Below are 18,308 nucleotides of genomic sequence, written 5' to 3' on the forward strand. Positions count from 1 at the left end.
CTCAAAAAATAAAAAAATAAACCTTTTATTTTAATTTACCTTATCCCTTTCTAACTGCATCCTAGTAGTATTTATATTTTCTACAGCAATTAGATACACATCTCTGTGATAGAGTAAAGGTTTTACATCTCTGTGATAAACTACTTACATGGCCAAGTTTCTACACACCTGCTGAGCAACAACAATAACAAAAAAATCTACACACCTCATCAGTATTGTACTCAAAGTTTCTCCCTCTTTTATACCCAACTTATAGATTAGACCAAAGGAAGAACACATAAATCATGTACAAATAAAAAAATAATGGTTAAAGGAAAAATAATTGAAATCATATAATATGTTAATAATTTAGTATGATTGAGAATATAAGGAAAGAGATATTTATTATTTGTAATTCACATTTTGAAAAGATAATATCATTATTAAATTTAAATAAACAACAAAAAAAAGGCACTAAAGAATTACATAAAGGCAATCAAGTAATTTGACTCATTATTTCATTATACACCACTTTTATTCACACATATCAACTACCAAACAAATCAAGTATATGAGTTAATACTCTTTTTTCTAAGAAACTCAAACAAACCCAGTGTTAGCTAATTCCCTATACCATATCCACCTCTTATCACCTTTGTTCCTTGTACCCCAAAACCTTATACGTCCGACAAACGAACCCTTAACTAAGATGTGCCAAATTTGTCTTGAGTGAAAAGTCAATTTTGTTATGAAACAATTAAGAATTGCATCATTCAAAAAGATCTCATCAAGATTTATTAAACAAGATCTATATTGCACAAAAAATTATTTTAGTAAGCCCATTATTTTTTAACTTGAATGGAGCAGCCGTGAATAAGTCATTTGCGGAGGCGTCCAATCACAACCGTCCGTTTCAGCAATCAACAGTTCGAATTTTAATGAAACTTTTAGGGAGAAGAGTTTAATTTTTTTTTTGAAAAAATTTGTTTAAAACCCAAACTATCGTCCAATACACTTTGGACGTGCGCAATTGGGGCTTCGTAAGGCCTTCTTCACACAAAGGTGTGCAAATAAGATCTTCTCTAAGCAGAACACCCCCTTACACAGCGAAAATCTAAATTAGACGGTAATGTGAGTTTAAGTTTTGTCCGGGTGAGGCAGAAACCATGGGTTTCCGTCACTGCCCATTGTGGATCCTACCAAACGTCTACTGCAGTAATCTGAACCGTTAATCTTATAGGGCCCGCAAAATAACATATTCTCGGAAAGAAATCAACTTGACCAGACATCAATAACAATATTAAAACTTGATTTTTAATTTTTAAAATGGACGGCTAGATTCTGTAACTAGTTTTTTTAAGTTAAACTATTCATGACCGTTTCAACTTTTGATATAGCTATTGATATCCGGCCAAGCTGATTTTTTATGTGCATATACTACTTTGCAGGCCCTACGAGATGAACAATTCAAATTATTACAATGAACGCATGGTGAAGCCCACAATATGCGGTTCATCCAGAAAGAATTTAAACTCCGGTAATTTTCCCATAATCAAAAACAACACTTTCCCCATGGTTAGCTTCTCTAACAAATTGAACTAATTGCCCAACCAAGAAAAAGAGAAAGAGAAAAAGAAACAAAGACTCCTATAAGATCAAACGGTGAACTGTTTCATGCCACCAATTTTGTTTGGTAAATCCATGCCACCAAATTGCTTAAGGACCAAACATTTTCTCAGTTTTTCCAACCACCAAAGCAATGAAGACAAGTTTGAACGATTCATAACATTCACTAAGACTTTCACACCCCCAGAGGTCGGAATCTCCAAGTCGGGCCACCGCGGTCAACGCAACCTAAATCTGCAAACATAAACAATCAACAAGAGAAGCAACTAGTAGATACAAGAATTTTAGGCCACTGGCTGACCTTTCTAGCAAGTAGAAAGGGAGGAATTAGTGTAAGATCCAACGAATAAAGTACTAGCAACATATACATCTCTCTGGAGCAAAGGAAAAACCTTTTCAATTTAGTTGCTTGAAGAATGGGATAGATAGAAGACTGAATAACACAATAAATCAGTTAAGGGGCCTTTCCTATCACTTGTTAAATCCTCCTTCATGATAACTCCCTATTACTTCATTCCCATGTTTCAAATCGGGATACGTATCGTGTATATAGAGATACGTTTGCTGGAACAGTATGAGTTTTTATTGTGTAGTTAGGACAATATTTTTGGAAGAGGGAGATTACTAAAGACAATAGTGGGGAAAGAGAGTATTTGTATTGCACTTGAACTCAAACTTTTTTTTGACTTGGTACAAAATGGTTAGAACCCATCCCTATTTGTACTACTCCATGGAACACTCTAGTATAAAGATATTTTCATATACGATAAACTTTGAGGTAATTCTAGAATTACACATGACACTAATTCTCACAAAAAAACTTTCGATATTTCACAAGGATATTCTAGAGCTTCTAGAGCTAGATATTTTAGAGTTTCTAAAAACTAGATATTTATATCTTTTTCGATAATATCTATCATATTTGGATTTTGTCAATTGAAGCTTTGTCAAAATACTAAATTTAGTTTATGTTTCAACAACGTTAATCATAATTAAAATATAATTAAAAAGTAGATACACCTAATTACACCAACAGACTATGCTTACATTTAAAAAAAAATTAAGATGCAAAATTTCAAGTCTCCTACTACATTAAGGATTTATGTTCCCTTTGTTAGGAAAAGAAAAGCATAAATGATATAGGTACCGACGGCCTGGGAGGGATTTCGTACCGACCGGCCGCGCCGGGCCGTCTCCGGCCACTGGACGACCCATCCGAGCCGTCCAAAAATTCTAAAAAAAAAAACCGAGGGGCCTTACGCGGGAATCAACGGCATCCGAGGTGTGTAGGGTGTTTGATCCGAGCACCCCTTTTTCGTGTATATACACAAAAAGTGGTGCTCAGATCAAGCACCCTACACACCTCGGATGCCGTTGATTCCCGCATAAGGCCCATCAATTTTTTTTTTAGAATGTTTGGACGGCTCAGATCGGCTGTCCGGTGGCTGGAGACGGCCCGACGCGGCCGGTCAGTACAAAATCCCTCCCGGCCGGTCGGTACTCATAGCATAAGACAAAATACAATTGAAGTATGGTTCTTTCTTTTATACAAGACCAACATTGAGATTGAATTTCTATCAAAGGGTTTGAAAGATACCATAATAAGCTCAAACGGCTTAGATTAATGCATTTGGGATTCCGCTTCTTGAAATAAGGTCCGACTTTTTTCGAATAAGTAATCATAGGATACGTACAAAATTAGGATACGCGGTCGTATCGTAGGATTTTTATACAAAAATGATACATGATAGGATACGTATCGTTCCTCGAAAGAGACGATACAAATCGTAAGATACGTATCGTGTATCGTAGGTTTTTAACAACTATGCTTCATTCCATAAATGAGCAAATTTTGCAGCTTCAACCTAGACATCAATGGAAAATCATAGAATTATCAGAGTAAAGTATTATAGAGTTGAGTTGTGTGGTTGAGAGCAATCGGTTTGTTTTATAAATAGATTTGTGTGTACGCCAGGTAAAGTGTGGAATTGAGAGAGAGGGCAAAGACGAGAGGGGGGTGACCCCCTCACCATTGTAGCGTGTGTGTGCAAGGGTTAGAGAAATTATGTTTATGTAATTTTGAAATGCTTAACACAATTAATTGTGAGAATGTTGAGTGTGAACATTTCTCATGATTCCATCAACATCCGCTTTATTTGTAATCATTGAAACACAAGATGAAAACTTAGAACATTTGAAGCCTTTACAATCCCATCTCTTTGTCTTCTCAGATGGCACCAAGTACATCATGAATGCTCATGGTAAATAGAGGAACCGTGATATGACCATTTCAAGTGTTCGTACCTGTAAGAAGAGAAGTCAACATGAATGTCACTCGACAAAATATCTAAATTATCAGATTACATGTAAAGATTAACTAGTGATGGCTTGGGTGGCATGCCTCTAATTATTTAACCTTGATAGTGCTCACAAGGAATCTCAAGTTCCCATTTCCGGTGTTCGTACATGTAAGAAGAGAAGTCAACATGAATGTCAACCGACAAAATATCTAGATTATCAGATTGTATGTAAAGATTAACTAGTGATGGCTTGGGTGGCATGCCTTTAGTTATTTAACCCTGATAGTGCTCACAAGGAATCTCAAGTTCTTTTAAGAATAGATTTTTCGCTCAACATGAGTAAAATAAATTTATATAAAAACATGAATGAGTGGAAAATAGAAAGTTAAGAAATTAAGGCACCATAATGTTTTCAAGAACACATAATGGTCAATAGTAAATGGTTCTGCACTTGAGCTACCAAACCATCCATATATTATTTTGTATAAAAACTGTCTTTCAAGTCTAAATCACGAATTGAAATAGCGAGTTGGAACCTAACAAAATAGTAGAACTCCAAAACCACGTACTGTAACCCTGGGTTTAGTTAACCCATTCCTATGATTTCAATTTCCATCCCAAAAACCATTGCAAATAAGAACATTTAACCATGCATGACTAGAGATGAAATGGTATCAATAAATTGCAAAAAGCAACTTAGAATCATAACCATGACCATCTAATGACAATTAATTAGTAATCATTGGAGTTATGTGTTCAAGGGAATCACCTCTCCCAAATGATCCAATGCCCCAAGAATACCACTACATATAGTGGAGAAAATAGTGTATCAAATTTGAGTATCCATAAATAAACATGCATGAAACTTGGAATATTTGAGATCTTTCACATGCCTACTGATAATAAAAAAAAAGGCTTCAAAACTTGTCAATAAATTGAAATAATAAAAATAAAATCATTCGAAGACACACCAAGATGACAGGTGCCCTGTCACACCCCAAAATGAGAAGTGACCGGCCGTGAACCATAAGGTCAACTCATGGAACACGCAGCCTAAAATAAAATAAGTCGTCGATCAATAAATATTTTTTTGTTATTAAATAAATCTCAATCATAAGCATGGGGCACAAACATCCCATGAACCAAACAATCTCAAAAGATTCAAATATCTGACAAAATGTTTCAATTACGGAAACGATAAATAAAATACTAAATTATGATGAGACACCCTAAGGAGGTCAAACAACAGGACACCGCAAGATACCGCCAGAGTCCTCCTAACTGCCCAACTTGCCTGAAAAAGAAGTTGGAATAAATCCATCAGCTGACGAGCTCAGCAAGTAGTAAAGCATGTATACAGTTCTAAAACATGGCTAAAAATAGATTATCACGATAATATATTTTGGAATACGAAGGTGTGCATCAAACCAACAAATTTGGCCATAAATCATTTACCAATAAATCTCAATGGTGATCACAAACCAATCTCCAACAACAATGGGGAACCACAATCAATATCGATAGAACCAAATGCCAGTGAATAAATGTCTCATGATTGGATCCAATATCATATCCTAGAGTCACCACGAGTAGGCAGCCCGTGGAACTTTTCCCAAAGAACGACCCGGCAAAAGAAAGCCGTTGAGCATTAAAGTCACCGGCCTAACCCAGTCTCTTCTCTAATGGCCAGAGTCACCCGTACATAGAGGATTAATTTCCTTGGACTTTCCAAAAAAAATGTTCCCAACAATATTCACAAAGTTCTCACCAAAAAGATTATCAGAACAATAAGGGATTTCACCAAATATTTTACCGCATGCCGATTTAAGTAACCAAATAAACAGTTACGAGTTTCCAATTCCAATCATAAAATCTTCTAAACAATAATTTAAGAGACACAGGGAAGTTCAAAAATACGTAACATACTTAACCACTCACCTAGGTCCCCAAAGCTAATGTAAACGAACAACGCGAAACGAGTCTAACCTGAGCAAGGAATCATGTAGCACTATTATCACCAACTGTACCCAATATAATATTACCTAAAGAAATGACGAGCTGCCCCAAAAATAATACCTAATCAAACCTAAGATTAGTTCAACCTGAAGCAAAACAATACCGAAACCCAAATCTTTAATCTACGTCCAATTAATCCATTTCTACTGCCACCAATCCCCAAACTATACCCATACATCCATACAGGAACCCAAAGTTTTACGATTGGTGCTACTGAACTTTGTAAAGCTAGAAACAGAAATTCATATTTTTTTCCTTTATATATTAACCCCACCAAACTAACTTGTAAAGCTAGAAACAAAAATCCATATTTTTAGTGAGATTACTCCTCCGTAGCTACCTTGAGCTGTATTTGTTGACTCAAGAATTTTAGTATGAACGTATTTAACATTTAAAGAACAGAAGGCAACCATCAAGAGTAGATGAATACCATCTGGAAAGAATTCATGCCATGTATACTGAACACAGTGAATGCTCATTATATCTTTTGTTGCATTTGTCAAAGGTTTTATATGGGAAAACAAACGCAAAATGGGCCAAATGGCTAAAGAAGGACTACTCTGCACAACTGAATTTTAAATATGATTAGCGTTAAAGATGTGACAAGCACCTGGATATAGCTAAATGCGAATTTGGCACAGAGAAGTAGCACCCAAAAAAAGAGTATACCTGAAATTCGTAAACAAATATTCTTTCAAGCAAATAAAAAATGCACAATGGTAAAATTAGACAATCATAGTACTGTAGTAGATATTGTGTAGTCTTTTCCAAACTCACTTAATACGCGTGCATTGATGTTCATGCATTCCCCTCCCTACATAAACTCTGGGCTTGAGAGATGATAACAAACTCATTCAAGAGACAAAATGTTGTTCATAGCTTGTTAATGAGAAAGCCACAAAAAACAGTATTTACACATGTTTGCACATACAAAAAGGGCCACAATGCTTAATTGACATAGCACAGTCATTGTGATAGAATAAGGATCCTAAGAGCTTGGACACTAGGAATGTGGCTAAGAGTACCTTTAAGATGTTTGAGGATGTTAATGCAGAGTATATCAAATGCCCTATAAATAATCACCGAAAACGTGATGTTAAAAAGCAAAATGAACACCGCAATTAAGGCCCCAGCCACACCGTTAACAGAATTAGGAAACTGTAGTTCTTATTTGCGGATTGATTTTCCCACAATTCAAACAGAGAAGTCAAATGTATCGAATGACGAAACTTTGCTATAATATATGTTGTTTTTCAAATAAACGAGTTTAATGGAGAAGAAAGAACTGACTGCAAGACTAAGAGACTTTCCTCGTTTATAAATTTAGCCTTATCACCCATTCATATCTGTCTACATTGGTACATGAGCCAGAGTATTCAAAGAAATCCAAGGTGAATGAGGAAAGAATAGTACCTCTGACCACCACAAAAGAAACCTTACAATATATGCCAATCTGAGTTCTCGATCCATCGTTGGAGCATTGGGAAAAAAAATAATGTTGCTGCTAGTAAATATGAAAGCAAAAATATTGCTGCAAGGATGATGTACAATGGAGGAATGCCCTTCACTTTATTTAGGAACCATAGCAAATCTTTACTTTTATCAGGGGCCACTTGGAACATATCCACATAGTAGAGGAGAAGAATGACACTCCAGGCCAGACTAACAAGTATTTTGAGAATGTTTCTCATCACATCAGTGAACTTCCACCTATGATAGCCAGGAAAGTTCAAAATAAAGTCCAAAATCCCTGATATCCACATTGACACCAAAATGAGATTTCAGTAAGAACCATGTCTGAATACCAAGATATAGCGTACAAATTGGAAATGAAGAACAGCCAGGCAAGAATTTTTCATATCTACATAAGGATTAAGATGCCATTGCATAGCTCTATGCAACATCATTGAACAAAAGCGGTAAAAATCAAGTACAATATGAGGCACACAAAGCAATGAATGACATCTTAAAAGGAGATTTTTTGTGCTACTTTAAGGCTTCCTTGATTAGTACTTAACAAAGTGAAAAGAAAAGGTTCGTCTATAGAAATACTGGCTTTGTCAACAATGTAATCATTTTCATGGCACAGGCTACCGTTAGTATTTGAATAACATTCAATGAAAACCACAACAGCTAGCAAATAAGAATATCATAATTTGAAGGAAGCGAAGAAATGCTGTCATTATAAAAATACTGGAAAGGCTGTACAAGGCATCCTTCTGAAAAATATCTAATGGAGAAATATTTTTTCATGCAATGATAACCATTACCTGCAATACAACAGTTCAAAAAATTAGTTTCTGACTAAAATTAGGATTAAAAGACATTGTCTACCCCTTTACTGTTCTATTGCAAGAGAATACCTATAGAGCTAGCACGTACAATGCCTACAAACGATCAAAACTTCTGAAGATGAGCCAGAATGATCACGTCTCAATGAAATGTGATTTTCCCATTCTATCTAGGAGTTGTTTCTCTTACTTGGCATAAACAACTAATGACGCAGAAATCCAATACAATGTACAATTAAAGTCGTAATGTGTGCTTAGGCTATAAAAGCAACGTTTCGGAGGCGAAAGCGCAAGGCGAGGCGCTTGACTCTCAATGGGGCGAGGCGTATGCCCCGAGGCATTGAGGCGTAAGCCTTTTGATTTTCTATTTTTTAAATAATTAAATTAATAAAATAACTTTAAAATACCAAAAAAAAATGTGCAGTTTATGAAAGATAGATTAATACAAAAAGATAGCATATCAGTTAATGACTTATTATTACCTTATCAGTTAATAACTAATAACTAATTGAGAAACCCTATAACATCAAGTTGTTAACTTTTTATCTTATTAGCTATTAACAGAGCATATCAGTTCGCCACTTAGTAAAGGAAAACAGAGCACAACTATTTAAAGAAAAATAGAGCCCGACTGTAGATGAAGGTCAACTTCAATAAGACAGCAAAGAGATAGGGTTAGAATTAGGAAATTGCCAAAATTAGATTAGGAAAATTTCTCTCCTAAGGCTTACGCCTCACCTATTGGGGCGTAAAAGGCAACTAAGGCGTATGCCTCAATGTGCCTAAGGAAATTAGGCAAATGCCTTTGTGGTTCACCGTCCAAATTTTTAAGCCCTGAGGCATTGCCTCATTGCCCTAACACCCCAAGGCGAGCCTAAAAAACGCCTTTGAAAACATTGTATAGAAGTGCGTGATTCATGCCATGTGTTGATTTGAAAATTTACTATCGTCACGCATAGGCCAATCTAGTGACAAGCAATCAGTGAACCTAGAAAACATAAAATAGAATTGTATTGCATAGTATAAGAAGCCGAAGTACCCGTCATAATCTTTGTTAATGAACTTCAAATTTGTTTTATTTAACTCATTACATACTAGAAATATTCATTAAGATTGTCATAGTTACAACAATCCGCATGAGAAGCTTTTTCACCTTTACTCTTATCGGCTTCGTAGAATATCATAACCACCATTTAGTTTCAAAGAAGAAAAAGACAAGCCTTACAATAGGGTTGCAAAGGGAGTACCTTCTTGATTACTAGGTAAAAGGGTGATATAACTTTCTGCAAGAAAGACTCGTCATCTCCTACCTATAAAGCCTTAATGTTTTCTCCAACTAATAAATCATGAAGCTCATTTGCCATCAGCACACATGTCAAGATATTGGTAAATCATCGCAAGATGGAATGAAGATCAAATCTACACTGATGAATGAACTACTCACATTGTGAAAGATGTAGCATAGACATTCAGGCATATATCGAACATTGGCTGCTTCACCCGAAATAAGAAGATTGACTCCCCTATTAATGCATATCTATTATATGCAGAAATATACACAATGTCTTGTGCATAACTTTACCTATGTTTTTTATCAGCTAAAGGTTGCTATGGCTATACTAAAGAAGACACATGATTTAAAAAGACCATTTTCATTAGCATGGGAGTTGGATCTTCCAGATTTTCTTGAGGCCGTGTTTGGGTTTCAGGTATGCATCATCGTTAATCTAGACACTCAAATGTCAATTTTGTAAAGTCATAGTGTTATTTCTGAGAAGTAACAAATGTCTTGGGTTGGTTTTTGTACGTACAGAAAGACAATGTCAAGAAGAAGAATTAGATGCTCCCTCTGATTCTGGACATTGTCTTTCTGTACATACAAAAATAAACCCAAAACATTTGTTACTCCTCAGAAATAACACGCCCCAAGAAGAAAATCAAAAAGATCCAACTCCCCTGCTAATGGAGATGGCCTTTTTAAATCATGAGTCTACTTTAATACAGTTACAGTGACCTTTACCTAATAAAAACAAACACAGGTAAACTTATGCATAAGACAATGTGTATATTTCTGCGTATAATAGATATGCATTAACAGGAGACTCGATTTTCTTATCTGGGATGAAGCAGCCAATGTTCAATATATATACCCGAAAGTCTATGCTCTACATCTTTCACAATTTCATTCATCAGTGTAGATTTGATCATCATTCCATCTTGCAATGATTTATTGTTTCATACCAATATCTTGACATGAGTGCAAATGGCAAATGAGCTTCATGATTTGTTAGTTGGAGAAAACACTAAGGCTTTATGGGTAGGAGATAGACGAGTCTTTCTTACATAAAGTTATATCACCCCTTTACCAAGTAATCAAGAGGGTACTCTCTTCGTAACCCGGCTTGTCTTTTTCTTCTTCAAAACTAAATGGTGGTTATGATTCTCTACGAAGCCGAGAAGAGTAAAGGTGGAAAAACTGCTAATGCGGATTGGTGTAACTATGACGATCTTAATGAATATTTCTGGTATGTAATGAATTAATTAAAACAAATTCGAAGTTCATTAATAAAGATTATGACAAGTGTTTTGGCTTCTTATACTATGCAATACAATTCTATTTTACGTTTTCCAGGTTCACTGATTGCTTGTCAGTAGATTGGCCTATGCATGACGATTGTGAATTTTCAAATCAACATGTGGCATGAATCAGGTACTTCTATATCCTAAGCACACGTTACGGCTTTAATTGTACATCGTATTAGATTTCTACGTTATTAGTTGTTTATGTCAAGGAAGATGAACAACTCCTAGAAAGAATGAAAGAATGGGAAAATCAAATTTCATTGCGACTTGATCATTCTGGCACGTCTTCAAAAGTTTTGATCGTTTGTGTACATTCTACATGTTGGCTCTACAGGTATTCTCTTGCAACAGAACTGTAAAGGGGAAGATAATGTCTTTTACTCCTAATTTCAGTAAACTAATATTTTGAACTGTTGTATTGTAGGCAATGATTATCATTGCATGGAAAAATATTTCTTAAATATTCTTTAGAAGGATGCCTTAGACAGCCTTTCCAGTATTTTTATAACGGCGTCATTTCTTCGCTTCCTTCAAAGTATGATATTCTTATTTACTGTTCTCAAAGTTAAATTCAAAAGTTACAATCCTAGCTCGAGGCCCCAAGTTATCAAAATACCAAAATAGTATTTTTACAATAATCATTCTTCCAAATACTTCTTTCAAATCAGATGCAGATGATCGCCTCTTTTATACCTTTAAAAGACATGATCAACAAGCACAACATGCAGGCCATGCCAACTTCCTTGCTTTGTACCTGAAAATAATAGGTTGAGCTACACTAGCCCAGTAGAGAAATTTATACTCAAGTTATATGAAAATGCGATGAAGCATGCACTAAGAGTGAATGGGATTTCAACAAATGAAAATGAGATACAAAGGGTTACCACAATGACTGACGGACTAAGACGGCGGGATTCTGGACGTCTTGAAGGTAACCCTAACCATTCCTACATTAACTAGAAGTAGCATTTAAACTCACATCAATCTAAACAACCTACGATAATTTCTCAACCATTTAATGACTCCTCGAATGAATGTCACAATTTACTTTCTCATTTCATACTTCGCCATCAAGCCTCTTTTCATAAAACTTTCCCTTTTGATTTTCAAAATAATTTAGAGAAAACTCAAGACCATTATGGGTCAAGCTCTATTGATTCGAGCTGGAATGCCAAAATCCGTTGATTTGTACCCAAATATCGGATCCATTGATTCGCTCAAGAATACCGGAGGATTTTCAATAAAAATCTTCTTTTCAAAATCCACAAAATCCAAAATCCTTTCTTTTCAAAAACCATGATGGGGTCGTTCATGTCTCTTTTTCAACAATCACATTCTCAAGTAGCAAATAGTTCAAGAAAACAACATGTACTTCTGAAGTCAACCATAACACCCTTCATCTTACGAGACATTCAACGGTATTACCACACCTTGCGTTACAGTGAATTCTCTCCACTTGGGTCCCCGCATTACCACACCTTACGTAGCGGAACTCTCTTGAGTCTCCGCATTACCACACCTTTCGTTGCGGGACTCCCCAATTCAAGTTCTCAATTCAAGCATACACACACACACCATCAATCGATATACAAGCAAACAGTATTCCCTAGTTCACATTTTTTCATTTATCATCATACAACACAATACAAACTTTGTAAACATATCACAATGTACATTGACAAATACTCATGTTCAAGTTATTCCTCTAAGTCTATCACGATATCCTTTGTCACGTACCGAATCCCATAACTATCTCTATGACGTAACGCCCGCTAGATTCTAAACTAGAATCTTATAAAACGAACGCCAAAGGACTTTAGAAGGATCACCGAGATGAACCACGAGGATACGAGTTACCCTATTCTCATCTGGGCCATTAGGCCAGCCCCCATTGACCAACTACGTACCCCACGGTATACCTTATAACCTACGATACTCGATAACCTCTCTACAATACATTTTCCAATTCACCAACCACCACTTCATGTCTTAGCACCTAATGTGTCTATATCATACATCACATCATGCCACAATCGTTCCCAAGTACAATCAATCTCGTTAGATGCATTTCGACCAAGCGTTAACCAATTTACTATTCTTTCTTTACTAACGGGAGACCAACGAGATGAGGGTAACTTAGATTAACCAAGGTATTCAATTAAACATGCTTGAAATAGGTTAGGAGGTGTCCAAAAGAGTTTAGAAGAGATCAGGGTTCAAAACGATCGAGGTTACACAAAACAGCACAAAAGCTGTCCAGGGAGGGGAGGGATCGATCCCCCAAGTCATTGCTCAATCCCCCCATGACCAAGGATCGATCCCGGCAGCTGCTGGATCCGAGCAATGACTTGGGGGATCGATCCCCCTTGCATGGGGATCGATACCCACGCGATTTTGGGCGATTTTCTGCAGATTTTGACAGCTTTTCAAAGACACAAAAATTGACGATCCAAACTCGATTGAAGCACGAAATCAACTCATAAACACATAAAGTGAATAAGAAATCCCTACCCCGAAGTGTATATGCAAGGATCCAACCCAATTAAGCGAGCCCTAGCTCTGAAAGCTTGAACGAACCGAAATACGCCTCTCCACGCTTGATGCACCGAGATACGAACTCACAACCGCTAGAAGGTGGATTGGAGGTTGATCTTCATAGGTTTCGTGTTTCGTGTTTGTGGTGAGGATTTGTGCGGTGGAACAAGAGAGAGAGAGAGAGGGAGGGGGGGGGGGGGGGGGGGGGGGGGGGGGGGTGGCGTGGGAGATGAGAGTGAGTGAGATGGGTTTTGTGATCCCCCCACCCCACATATATACTAGTACGTAGACAAATTACACGTGCACCCCTTCAACTTACAATTCTATCATTCAAGCCTCAATTCACACAAACTCACAAATTTCTCTTTTATTCGATATCCTAGCATTTATATAACCTTTAAATCATTTTCGTAAAATATGGGTCTCTACATAAGGAAAGAAAACCTGATGCTCAACAATTGAAAGGATTTCATTTTTCAATCCTTCGGCAGTTAGGGAATAAAACTCGAAATCAGTCATGTGCTTGTTATAATCTCGAAAAGTTGCTCGGAGAGCAATACGATGATGAACCCCAGGAAAAAGTAGCCTATGTATGAAAATAGAAGACACGAGCGGGACAATTTGATCCTGACACAGATGACCGCAAGATTTTGGAAGTAAAAAGTTTCTACACACCTCATCAGTATTGTACTCATAGTTTCTCCCTCTCTTCTACCCAACCTATAGATCAGACCAAAGGAATAACAATCATTTGACAAAATAGCAGGAAGAGAGAAGGGAATTGTGAAAAGTGGCTTAGATCATGTAAAATTGGACCGTTATCTCCTCCAGCCTCTTTTGCGCCACCTTCCTCATATAAGCTGTTGGGAGGACCCTCAAGGCAGACATGGTAGAAGGGCTTTAATATTTATTCGGCCAAGAGACACTAAAGTATTGCAAAAGTAATGAAGAGAATCATGCAACCAAACTCCCCCCAAATTTTGGATTCCAAATTTGACATACAAGAGAATAATTAATTGCAATATCTTAATATTCAGTTTATACAATCCCAGAGAAAACACGGCAGTATTCCTATGGCAGTGAATTCAGTATGTGAAACTGACTCCATGAAAGCACGCATACACCTAAATAACAAAACTTTAAAAGAACTCAAACATTCACCATTCAGAAAGAGGAATTGCAACCGGACCTCAACTTCATCGTTCCATTTCCTTTTCTAATTTTCTTTTTTGCCAATAATAACTCTTGCTGTTCAAATCATGGTACCAATAACACATATAAAACTGCAATTTTGAAATGGGCTAAACAATTATGTGTGGATAGAAAAATCTTTCCTCCAATCAATCTATAGTCACAACCCAAGATCTTGTGCCATTTAGCATGGGTATCTTCAGAATCTGAAAATTGCAGTGAATCTTCTATTCTTGTTTTTCATGATCTTTTGGACCACAATCTTCGGATTCTCCCAAGATCTCCTTCACTCCAAGCCTACAATGAATGGAGGTGTGGTACAATTGCAGAGGCTAAGCCTATTCGCGGCTTCTTCCTTTTGCGACTGTTTTGGATCTGCTTTAATTCAGTTTGGTGGCCTAATTCCATTTCTTAATCATGAATCTAACAAACTATCTGGCTTGATTTTGCCCCAGTAGGTTGCTGAGACTGCAGTAATACGGTTGAACAATTCCCTGCACGATATTGACAATCAATTAGATATTTATCAAGCTGTGAACCAGTGTATTAACAACAGAGCAAATATAAAAATTCTGCATATGACTACTCATCAATAACTATGAGGAACAGATTAGAATGAACAAAATATGTAATAAGCCCCAACCCCCCCCCCCCCCCCCCCCCAAAAAAAAAAAAGAAAAAAAGAAAGAACAGGAAATGTGTTGCTATGGAATATGCCAGAGAGATTCTCAAAGCTTCTTCTCATGCTTTGTTATTGTTTTCTGAGGGAACATGTTAGCTCATGCAAAATAGCCGGAACAGCCACAACATTGACAAAAGGTATCCAGATAACATTGCGATATTATTGCAACATTTATTGACTTGATTGTCCAATCATTCACTAACAGTTCATACGGATTCGGGCCCTGCCCAAGGCACTCACAAGCAAATTCAAACCCAACATCAGCTCATTAGCCAGGAAGACATGTCGATTTTTCAAAATAGTTTATGTAACTTCAAAAACTAAATGTTACAAGTAGCAAGTTTTCCTGAAGCATTTTTACTATCTGCATGCCTTAATTGAAAATGACACATCACCATGACAAATAGTTCAGGTTGAATTTGCAAAAATTAATTCACCGAACTTGTTTGGGCAACCAACATTTCACTGACATCAACTGACCGAGCTATATATGAAAAAGGGTTTCACCAACTAATATTCCCCCACAACTCGGATAATTTTCAGTCAAAGTTATCCTGTTTCTGACCCCTAGGTGCACTCAAGCCTGTCATTAAGTTTTGAACGCAGAATAAGGAATAGAGGAGAGGGAAAAAACTATTCTGCATGTACTTGACTATTCTGTTTCTCATCTATTCTCTTTATGCACACGAATAAGCACCAATGGGCCCACAAAGACATGAAGTCAACTCAGGTTTGCAGTACCAATGCTAATACCAGTGCTAATGGGCAGATAAACACTTCAGCACCTATGTAGGACTTTTGCATAACTTTGTTGCATATGCACGAAGACAGAATCACAAAGGGAATGGCATTATGGCACAACGATGCATATACAGAAACAAAACTTCATCAAGACACTGCATTATCCACAGCAATTATCAAACAAATTCCATCAGCATGTAGTTTGGCACAGTTACAGCCACATGTTCCTAAGAAAAGTTTAAATGCACCTCGTATCAAAACAATTTTCAGAATGGGAATCCTTTATTGTGTTTCTTCTTCGAGGATTCTGCCAGTCTCTTGACATCTTTTGCACTAGAGTAGAACTCCATCAATTCATCAGCAACTTCCTTTGGGTGACAAGTTACATATAGCTTCAAAAACCGCTTCTCTTTCATCCTAAATGCCGTCAGCATTGAAGGTCCTTTAATTTGTGGAAGAAGACCCATATCCTGAATCTTTCCTGCCAGAAGCATCCGTGGCTTCAACACAGCCTCCAAATTGAAGAACAGCAAAAACGGGTAACCGAGGACCGCATTGGCTGGAAGTTTCATCATGCTCAATATGAAAGTCATGTTCCGTTGAACCTTGTCAATGGATAGTGTCAACATAAGAGGAGAGCGTCCAACAAGACCCAAAACCTCATCCTCTGAAAATCCAAACTTCTCAAAGTTTGCCAGCTTTGCACGGATTGTTTCAGTGCGTGAGATGGCAAACAGGGTGACCACATATTTGTACATTTTTGAATCCCTGGAGATCCCAGTCTTGCGAATGTACTCCAACTTCTCATCATTGATAGAGGTTCTGGGAATTAAAGTGGGGCGAGAAAGAAGCATAGCAATCAAATCCTTTCTACTAACACCCATGTCTTCGTATGTGGCAACAACAGGTTTGATTTTGGTATAAAAGTCATAGGTGAGGAGGGAAGGATTCCGTATAATGGCTTTTAGAAGTACTTCCCTTGACCCAAACAATTCTTGGAGATAATCTAGGCGCCCGTCAAAGAACTTATTAATGCGACTACCAAGGAAGCGGGGGCGACAGTTAATGATCTTTACAAGGTTAGTAGATGAGAGGCCCAACCCAGAAAGCAAGTTGAGTTTGGACTGGAGGTTGGCAAGATCAACATTCTGCAAAGAAGGTCGCCGTTGAAATATCTTTGCTATATCACTATCACTGCAACCCCAACTCCGGAAAACATCTTTTGAGTCCTTTGGACAGGCTCCAACCCTTTCTACTGATACCTTTTCTTCTAGTGTTTCACTTGATGGAAACAAGGCAGTAGCAGCAGCAGAGGTAAAGGTGCTCCAATGCCAGGAAAGCTCCAGAGTTGGGGCTTTTGGAATCCGATATCCCAAAGCTAAGGGGAATAAGTTAACAGGGTTTCGTAACACAGAGATGGAATGCAGAAGAAAGAATGGTCTTCGATTCATATGTACTTGAGATCAAGGCCTCACAAATTTAACAATCTCAGAACATTCAAACCTATGAACCAATATAAAAAAACATGTTAACATGATGTAAAACCGCTAAAATTCCTTCTTCAAATGTGCACATTAAAAAAAGAGAACAGAAAAGCAAAAGGGAAACTATGAATCCTTTTTAAACATCGCTAACGACTTCAACATATTAAAACAGCGAAATGAGAGTATAAAAATGACAATTTCGGAGGACAACACAGTAACCAACTACTTGTTTCCCCCCAAATTTGAAGCCCAAAATGCCATCCTGCACCGCAAGCGGTAAGCTTAACAGATGAAGACCCTAATTTTTTATCCTCTTCCCTCATCGTCCCGACTCCCTATCAATTCTACCACAAACTTTTGAAATTACTTACAAAGGAAAATTTTATTACAGAATAAGCTATACTTGTCCAAAAGATGCCATCATTAATAGCAAAAGTCATGCTAACATCTATAAAGACTTAGATAAAACGTTTTGCATCCAAGAAAAGTACCACTCATTTGCAACAAAGAAGCAAGCATCCACGTATCATACATACCAATGAAATCTCCCTCAGGTCAACAAACAAGAAATACTAGAAATCCACGGCTTCAAGCTCCCAAACAAAGGCTATTAAACGGTGTCGAATAATTTTGTTTAAGGTCCTCACTATTTTAATACAAGTACATTTTCTACATTACCCATGAAAAGCAACAAAGAGAACGCGCCATAGACGCCAGAGAGAAGAGAAAGAGAGAGAGAGGTACGCGTTCTTATCGTTGCCGGAGCTGCTGAAGTTCTATTTTCGGGTGGTTCTAATTCGGATCCTCCAGTAATTTTAGGGCTGACATGTAGATACAGAGGAGTACTTATAGAGGTACATCCTTAGTTTCTCTAACTAGG

At 37.1% G+C, this 18,308-nt stretch overlaps 1 protein-coding gene across 4 annotated transcripts; it reads right to left on the bottom strand.

The window, feature by feature from the left end:
- Positions 1–14,468: 14,468 nt before the first annotated feature.
- On the bottom strand, positions 14,469–18,285 carry LOC131329404 (transcription termination factor MTEF1, chloroplastic-like). Of its 4 annotated transcripts, none has more exons than XM_058362504.1 (3): positions 18,173–18,285; positions 16,193–17,447; positions 14,469–15,015 (listed from the first exon to the last, which is right to left on the bottom strand). In XM_058362504.1, the coding sequence occupies exon 2, from the start codon at positions 17,393–17,395 to the stop codon at positions 16,211–16,213; it is 1,185 nt and encodes a 394-aa protein (XP_058218487.1). In that variant the 5' UTR covers positions 17,396–17,447; positions 18,173–18,285; the 3' UTR covers positions 14,469–15,015; positions 16,193–16,210. The 4 variants fall into 4 exon arrangements, with proteins under 4 accessions (XP_058218487.1, XP_058218488.1, XP_058218489.1 ...); XM_058362505.1 differs by lacking the exon at positions 18,173–18,285 and adding an exon at positions 17,965–18,158; XM_058362506.1 differs by lacking the exon at positions 18,173–18,285 and adding an exon at positions 18,107–18,121.
- Positions 18,286–18,308: the final 23 nt, after the last annotated feature.

This window comes from Rhododendron vialii, chromosome 6a, assembly GCF_030253575.1.
Source record: "Rhododendron vialii isolate Sample 1 chromosome 6a, ASM3025357v1".
Classification (NCBI taxonomy): Eukaryota; Viridiplantae; Streptophyta; class Magnoliopsida; order Ericales; family Ericaceae; genus Rhododendron; species Rhododendron vialii.